Consider the following 9266-nt stretch of genomic DNA (forward strand, 5'->3'; position numbering starts at 1 on the left):
ATATATATATATATATATATATATATATATATATATATATATATATATATATATATATATACACACACATGTGTGTGTGTGTGTGTGTGTGTGTGTGCCAGTTTTTCTGGAGACTTTGGCCTTTGCACTTGCTTTTACTTATTTAATATAAAACATTTCTCATGAAACATGAAACATAAAACATAAAACATTTCTTATTTCTATACTGAAGAATTATTATTAAAGAATATTAAAGAATTTAAATGTAGCTGCATGTTTCCACTAACGGTTTCTCTCTCTCTATCTCTCTTTCTCACACTCTTTCTTGCTCTCTCTCTCTCGCTCTCTCTCTTGCTCTCTCTCTCTTTTTCATGCTCTCTCTCTGCATTTCCTGAAAAAAAAAGTTTTGCTGCCTTAAGGGGAAGTGGTGTGTTTAGACAGTCTGCTCTCAATAATCTCTGCTCAAAAGTGTGAATCTTTTGTGCACAGAGGAGTGTTCGCAGGAAGCATGAATGCTACTGGTGTAAGGGTTTTTGAACAGGCCCAGGAGACAGAGGTGGACCCATCTATTGTGGGAGCCTGTGTCATCTTGTCTGTGTGCTTTGTGGTGGGGGCTCCAGGGAACATGCTGGTTGTGTGGACCATCATGAGGCACGTGAAGCAGCGCTCTCATACCGTGTTGCTCATCATGCACCTGGCTATTGCTGACCTGCTGGTAGTCTTCACCCTGCCTCTGTGGATCTACTCAATGGTTCGGTCCTGGGTGTTCGGTGAGGTTCTGTGCAAGGCCATGGTGTATGTCATCTATGCCTGCATGTATGCCAGCATCTTCCTGATCACCATCATGAGTGTGGAGCGCTTCCTGGCTGTCAGATACCCCTTCGCCTCGGCCGCCTGGAGAAAGAAGCAGATGTTCAATAAGATCTTACTGATTTTATGGGTGGTGTCCTTTCTTCTCAGCATCCCGGTAATAATCACTCAGGTCTTGGATGGAGATAATGGACAAATAAACTGCCTGTACCGGGAGTATAAATCCATTACAGAGGAGGCTGTGCTTCTGATCTTGGAGTCTCTTGTGGGCTTCTTGATCCCCTTCTCCATCCTGGTGTTCTGCTATGGCTGCCTGTACAGTCGAATCACGCAGATGAGTTTCAGGTCCAAGCGCAAGTCTACACTGCTAATTGTCAGTGTTGTGATAGTGTTTGCTCTCTGCTGGATCCCGCACCACATCATCAACATTCTGTCTTTGGTGTTTCTTTACCTCAAGGACTCCCAAGAGCGAAAAATGATTGAAGATGTTGTGAGTGCCATGCAAATTATCTCAAGCTCACTGGTCTTTGTGAGCAGCACTATCAACCCAGTGCTTTATGTTTTTGCAGCACGGAGCTTTCGCACTTCACTAAGGGACACAGGCATCCATAAGCTTTTCCGCCACCTGTCCAGCACAGTGACAGGCGAAGGCACTAGAGAACTGTCATTTGTGTCCAAACGGCAAAGCTCTCACACCAACACTTCTCGGTGCTGCATGGAGTCCAAAGCACAAATAGACCTACTTGTGGACATATGCAACAACGCTGCCACTGATGAGAATGTTTGAAGGTACCAATTTTGGCTACTGAGTGTACGATATATATATATATATACATATACATATACATATATATATATGATAAATTAGATTTGTATATATACACTACCCATCAAAAGTTTGTGGACACTCGGCTGAAATGTTTCTCATGATCTTGAAATCCTTTTGATCTGAAGGTGTATGATTAAATGTGTGAAATCGGTGTTGTAGACAAAAATATAATCGTGCCAACATATTCATTTCTTTCATTAGAAAACTAACATTTTATTTACAAAATAATATTTTTTAAACGGACGACTCGGAGCGAAATATTCAGAAAAGCAGCCGTTAAGTGTCCAGCGTAGGTGAGAACTCCTTTAATAATGTTTAAAAAGCATCTCTGGGGAAATTCCTCAAGAAATCAGTCGAGAAAATGCCAAGAATACATTTCTAGAAATTCTAGGCAAAAGGGGGTCTACTTTGAAGATGCTAAAATATTTAATTATTTTGGATTTTTTAATTTATTTTTATCACAATATAATTCCCATAGTTCCATTTGTGTTATTCCAGAGTTTTGATGACTTTATTATTATTCTAAAATGTGAGTGTGTCTAAACTTTTGATGGGTAGTGTAAATAAAATGGTACTATGGAGAATACTAAGCCTAGTGCTTAAGAGAAAAAGAGGAAGGACAGGACTAAGTAAGTGCTTGGAAAATTGTGTATTTTAAGGAGTAAATGCATACACTGCCATCCAATGCCTGAGATTAAAATTTAGATACTGCCCATTTTAACTCCTTTGTACAGAACGGTCAGGTTTTCCTTGGGTCTTATCTCTTCCAAAACACGTGTTCAGACAAATATTCTGATGGATTTGATTTAACATGGATCATCAGGTTTTACACAAACTTGTGGAGTCAATGCTGTCATTAAACAAAAGGGGAATGTACTAAATACTAAAAAAAAAAAGAAAAAAAAAAGGTGAAATACATGTAAATTTTTCTAGGATTTTCACTCAAGTTGTTGCTGATAATTTTGTATTCAATTAGAAAAGAATGTTAACATTTATTTTACATAATTAATTCTTCATGTCTCTGTATGTATGTGTGTATGAATTATATTATTCTTTAATCTGGATTGATGTTAATGAATTCTTCTGAAAGACATCCTGACTATTATTTCATTCAATCGATTTTTGGCTTGATTTGTGACCAAAATAGCTAAATTATTGTTTGTTTGTTTTTTGTATTTATGATGCATGTTTTTCTCTTAAAGTAGATGATCAGAAAGTATTTCACCAGCAGTTTATCAGTCAGACAGCTTGTGTACCATGTCTACATGGCAAAACATTTTTTTTTTATATTGCAACATACATGCATGTGTGTGAGAAAAGAGGAAATGCAGACTGCTGTGGAAACTGAGGGTTTTTTTTTTTTTTTTTTGCGTCGAGACAAATTTGTTGACATATTGACGGAATAAATGACTTTCCAATGAGTTGTATTATGTGTTAAACCACGCTGCTTTCTTACAAAGTCACAATGATCAGTACAAGAAGCAATAAGAGGTAAAACCCATTCAGGGTACACACTAGTCCCCTCTCATATGCTCTTGGTTTGACAACAGATACACAGATTCTTTTCATTTTCAGGATGATGATGAGGTTTAACGCTTCATGTTTGTGGATGTTACATGGTGAATATTTCGACTTTCTTTACAGCAGTGTTGATGAGACAACACTGGTTAGTCAAATACATTTTATTTGCTTTAGAACACATTATTTAAATGCGTCACAATATTAAAATTATAACCATTCATTTATAATGGTGATCTTCTAAAAAGCAAATGAAATGCATTTCTTCATTATAGTAATGTTTTTTGAAAAAAAAAAAGAGAGAAAAAAGGCACAAATTCCTCATTGAGATATTAGATTTCTTACAGTACCCAAGATTCACATAAGTATCAGCCTTCCCCAACTTGTCTTTATACAGGAATACATTTCCATTTGTCTTATGTTTTAATTTTGTTATTTAAACACCCTACAGCAGTTAGGCCAAATGGCATTTCCCAATAAGTACATATGCTCTCTACACAGGATATAATGTACAGTAGTAATGCACTATATGCCCATCAAAATTCAGAGAATAACTTCAGTAAGAGCCTTTTAACAACGGTTAATAACTTACATGTAATATGTAAGAAATGAAACACAACAGGAAGTCTGTATTCCTCTTATACAATAGATATTTGACAATGATTAAAACAGTAACAACAGCTAAAAGGTCATTCCCTCACCTGCCTCTCCTTTTTCTCTCTTGAAGTTAATGAAAAAATCCAAAACAAAACAGATTGTTACCAAGAAACTGGAAAACACAAATTCCCCTAGACTGAAAACTCTTGAGACACTTGAGATATAAATGTTAAATATAGCCAGGTCCATAAGTTTTTGGACAGTGACACATTTTTTTTTTTTGCCTCTGTATACCACGACAATGGATTTGAAATTATTTGAATGATCAAAGTGAGACTTTCAGCTTTAATTCATGAGGTTTAACAAAAATATTGCATTAACTGTTTAGGAATTACAGCCCAATAAAGTCCCTCCATTTTCACAGGCTCAAAAGTAATTAGAAAATTGACTGATATGCAGTTTCTTGGCCAGGTGCGGACTGTTTCCTCGTTATTTCATGACAAATTAAGGAGATAAAAGGTCTGGAGTTGAATTCCAAGCGTTGAATTTGCATTTAGTAACTGTTCATGGGAACTCTCAATATGCGGGCCAAAGAGGTGTGGATGCAAGTGAAGAAGGTCATCATTAGGCCGAAAAAGCAAAATAAAACAGACCTATCAGAGAGACAGCAGAAACTTTAGGAGTGGTCAAATCAACAATTAGGTACATTCTTACAAAGAAGGAATGCACTGGCGAGCTCAGCGACACCAAAAGGCCTGGAAGACCACAGAAGACAACTAAAGTGAATGATCACAGAATTATTTCCTTGTTGAAGAAAAACCCCTTCACAACATCTAGCCAAGTCAAGAACACTCTGGAGGAGGTAGGTGTATCATTGTCAACATCTACAATCAAGAGACACCTTCATGAACGTAAGTACAGATGGTGTACGTCAAGATGCAAACCACTGGTAACACTCAAGAACAGAAAGGCCAGATTAGACTTTCCTAAAAAATAACAGAACTGACCAGTTCTGATGCAAGATTAACCTGTACCAGAATGATGGGAAGAGAAGAGTATGGAGAAAGAAAGGAAGGGCTCATGTTCCAAAGCATACCACATCATCTGTCAAACATGTGGAGGAAGTGTTATGGCATGGGCAATGTAACTGTAAAATAAATTCCTTTGTAACAACTCAATACAACTTTAGTCTAATAACTACAAGAACTCTATTACAAATATAATCAATTTTAATGGTTGGCTGAAATGTTCACAACTATAACTAAATAAAAAAAATGGAGCATGTTGTTGGCTGAACATTCAAAACAGAATGATCGACTGTTACTGCTCATGTACAGCTACTGCAGTGTTTTATATGCTCAGGATGTATTTGTTTAGAAAAAAGTTAGTCATCATGATTCATCTTCTTGTAATTTTTATAGTTCCTGTTATTTGTTGTCTCAGATGCTGAATTTGAAATTTTCACCAGTTGATTTACACACCACTGTGTCATAACTGTACTAATTTCTGCACTGAAAAAAAAGTGAAAACATAAGCAAATCAGTGACCTGACTGCTCAGAAGCAGGGTATTCCCTGGGCCATGACACACTTTTAATTCCCAGACAACAAGAGTGCTATTAGGCAAACTGCTGAGGGTCCAGCAGAACGCAATGCGGAAGTGAATCAACAGTCTGTGTGGAAGTCTAAAGGAGCCGTTATATAAGGGACGGCAGCATGGAGAAAGATTATCAGGCAACAGAGTTTGAAAAAAAGTGTAGAGTTTAAAACAATCACAAAGACGAAACTGTAGAAACATGATGGAAGAGATTCTAATGGTGGTGTTGTAAAGAGATGTTTACATCCGGGTCTGTCGTTCCCTCTCCCACTCTTCCCCGTGTACTCCATGTACCCACTCTCTCGACCTCTGACTGAGCTCTGTGGGGGAAAAAATTATAATCTAATGACTATAGTGCATATTTGTCATTGAAACTTTTCTTTTTCTTGCAAAAAGAAAGAACTAGTTAGAGAGTATAGATCTTAAATATTGTCAGAAAGATGACATAAAATTATTATTATGATCATAGGTGATGGCTGCAGGAAAGTTGTAGTTAAAACTGTCACTTTGATTTAATAGGAGATTCTCACATTTCATACTGAAATATGAGTAGAATTACACTTAAAGTGCCCTCCACTAATATTGGCACCCTTGGTAAATATGAGCAGAGAAGGCCTTATCGTTTAACCTTTTGATCTTTTGTTAAAAATTAAAAATCACAAAAATAAAATGGATATCAAACAATTGCAAACAAAACACACAATATAGACACACGTCCAATTCCAGGTTGATTCATAACATTTCCAGTTGACTTAATTAATTATTGCCCTGATGGTGGAAATGGGCATTTTCAATGCTTGTGCTATTTTCTTATGGCCACTTCCCATTTTGTGAAGCTCAACAACCTTTTGCCGCACATCACAGCTATATTCCTTGGTCTTACCCATTGTGATGAATGACTAAGGGAATTTGGCCTATGTGTTACTTCATATTTATACCCCTTTGAAACAGGAAGTAATGGGTGAACAATTTCCTGTTCTTAATCATCCAAGAGTTAAAAAAAAACAAAAAGTAAAAATATCAATGGGAATATACTTCAAATATATTTTTCTCATATGAATTCATAGGGGTGCCAATAATGGTTGCACACATATTTAACAAAGTTTTTTTTTTATAAGCCTGTATTATGTTTATAATTGTTTGATATCCATGAGAGCAGACAATTTTTGTGAATTTTTTTTTTTTTTTAAACAAAAGATCAAAAGGTTCAACAGTAGAGACAATGTCTCATAGCCTTCTTTGCTCATATTTACCAAGGGTGCCAATATTAGTGGAGGGCACTGTATATTACCTACCACTAATTATCAGGTTATATCTAATAAGCAAAAAAAAAAAACCCAAAAAATGAACCGCAAACTGAATTATTGTTTGCATGGAGTATTTGCTCAATAATAATTGTCTTCCACATGGGAGTAATTGTCTTCTATTATGGGAGAATGAGTAAGCAAACATAGGATTATGGAACAGGTTCCCAACCCTGCTGAAACACCTGATTCACTGAAACAGGTGTTTAAAAGAAAACACCTGATTCAGTGAATCAGCTAATTAACATCCCTTCCTGAGTGAAAACAATAAAATGCACAGGGCGGGGTTGTTATAGGGAGTATTCCCTGGCCTGCGAACCTGTGGATTACGTGACTTATCCATTCACTACAAAGACTATTTAGGGAGAAAAAAAATGATTGTTACTTTTTAATAAATGTTACTATATATTTTTTTATTATATTATATTATATTAAATTGCAACAATATGTGTTTTAATTATTGCTATTTATTTGTCTTAGTAATAATCTACATAATCATAATCAAACTCACATACTCCTCATGACTATAGTGCGTGTATTCACAGTCTGCTGCAGTCTTGCATATGTCACTCCACTATACAAAATGCTTTTATCATTTCTTTTCTCACTTTTCATGCTAATCATTATGACTTGCCTATTTGGAGGTCCCTCCTGCTCACTTTCTGAGGACTTCCAGTCCCTGTACTCATCCTGATCTGACTACTGCCATCCTGATGCCCAATAACAACCACTGACCAGCCCTTCACCCAGTTATAGATTCAGTTAAAGTTATATTATTTCCTAGCATAAGTATTAAATTTATAAAAGAGAACAAAGGTTTACACGTGTGGACTTTTATCTCACCATGGTTTTTCAGATCACACATTTTTTATTTACTTTTTTTTTTGACAAGTAATCAAGCCTATTTCAACTTCTAATTTTGAACCTGCTTTAAGCGAGAGACATCTTTAGGCTTTTTCAAATCCAAAATTAAAACACTTCTCTTTTCCTGTGCCATTGGCACTTAAACATGTTCTGCCTACATTGCACTTCTTTATAATTATTTACATATCTAATGTATGTCTTTTATTTCCTCCTTATGTTCTTTCATTTTGTGTTCAGTTATATAAAGCACTTTGTATACAAAGTCTTTGTATATGAAATGTGCTTTCTAAATAAACTTAAACATGATTTAACATTCAAAGAAATGAACTGGAAGATGCAAATGTTTCAGCTTGTTAAAAAAGACTCAAATGCTGTAATATTTAGACCATGTGGTAACAGGTTTTCTGGAAGAAACCAAAAGTACACGAGTATGGAATTCTGTTTTCTCTAAAATAACGGTACATTTGTCATGTTTTCACTCAGACACCAAGGGGATGCTAACTTTTGCACTCAACTGTATATTCTTGTCACTAGCTATTAAGCTATGTTCATTGAACATGATTTTTGTTTAATGATTTAAGGGTTAAAGGAGGATGGGCTCACCCTGCTGAGTCTTGGTTTCTTGGCTGGGTGGAACCGCACCAGTGTCAGAGATGCCAGCAGGATAAATAAACTCATTCGCAAGGCTGAAACTATCATCAGACAAAACCAGGAGACATTTCAGCTTCGCTGGCATAAAGATCATTTAAGGAAATCATTCTTACCTTCCACTGTAACACTATACAACAACTCATCTCTGTGTGATACAGTATGTGAACACACTGCTGCACAACCATCAGTATGTATGAAATACTGTTTATGTCGTACATATATTATTCACTGCCATTTTTGCACACCTGATTTTATTGCTCCTTTTTTAAAATTTTATTTATTATTACTATTACTCCTTTTGATGTTGTACATAACATTATTTAATATTCAGTGTTTTTTCTGGGCTTAGTGGTTAGCACATTCGCCTCACACCTCCAGGGTCAGGGGTTCGATTCCTGACGTGTCCCTTTGTGTGTGGAGTTTGCATGTTCCCCCTGTACTGCGGGGGTTTGCTCCGGATACTCCGGTTTCCTCCCCCAGTCCAAAGACATGCATGGCAGGCTGACTGGCGTGACCGAAGCGTCCATACTGTATGAAGGGGTATGTGAGTGTGGCCTGGCACCCCGTCCAGGGTGTACACTGCCTGGTGCCCTGGTATGTGCCTCCCTGTGATAGGCTCCAGGTTCCCTGCAACCCAGTAGGATAAGCGGTATAGAAAATGGATGGATGGGTGGATGGATGTTTTCCCCTGCAATTCTGCTTTTAATTTTATTGTTATTCTTTATGCTGCTGGAACATAACCATTTCCCTCGCAGGATCAATAAAGTCTGTTTGTCTGTCTATCTTCTGTCTGTCTGTCTATCTATTTATCTATCTGTCTGTCTATCTATCTATCTGCCTGTCTATCTATCTATCTGCCTGTCCGTCTATCTATCTGTCTGTCTGTCTATCTATCTATCTATCTATCTATCTCTGAGCTACATTAGGATAAATACATTTTCGATATGTAATTTTTCACCCGAGCGAGCGAGCGAGAGGTTGGAACATTTCCTGGTTGAGTCCCAGTGATCCTCCCTGTCTGACATGTAGTGCACTAGATAGTGAGCAGGGAGTCAATATTTCACCTAGACGCAGCGCACTGACATGGTGACTATAAACCCATGCAGGACTCAGCCACTG

General features: G+C 36.9%; 1 protein-coding gene across 1 annotated transcript; it reads left to right on the plus strand.

The window, feature by feature from the left end:
• Nucleotides 1-308: 308 nt before the first annotated feature.
• Nucleotides 309-1624, plus strand: si:dkey-148a17.6 (uncharacterized protein LOC108190685 homolog). The gene has a single exon (XM_053617367.1). The coding sequence runs from the start codon at nt 488-490 to the stop codon at nt 1574-1576; it is 1089 nt and encodes a 362-aa protein (XP_053473342.1). The 5' UTR covers nt 309-487; the 3' UTR covers nt 1577-1624.
• Nucleotides 1625-9266: the final 7642 nt, after the last annotated feature.

Source organism: Ictalurus furcatus, chromosome 27, assembly GCF_023375685.1.
Source record: "Ictalurus furcatus strain D&B chromosome 27, Billie_1.0, whole genome shotgun sequence".
Taxonomy (NCBI): Eukaryota; Metazoa; Chordata; class Actinopteri; order Siluriformes; family Ictaluridae; genus Ictalurus; species Ictalurus furcatus.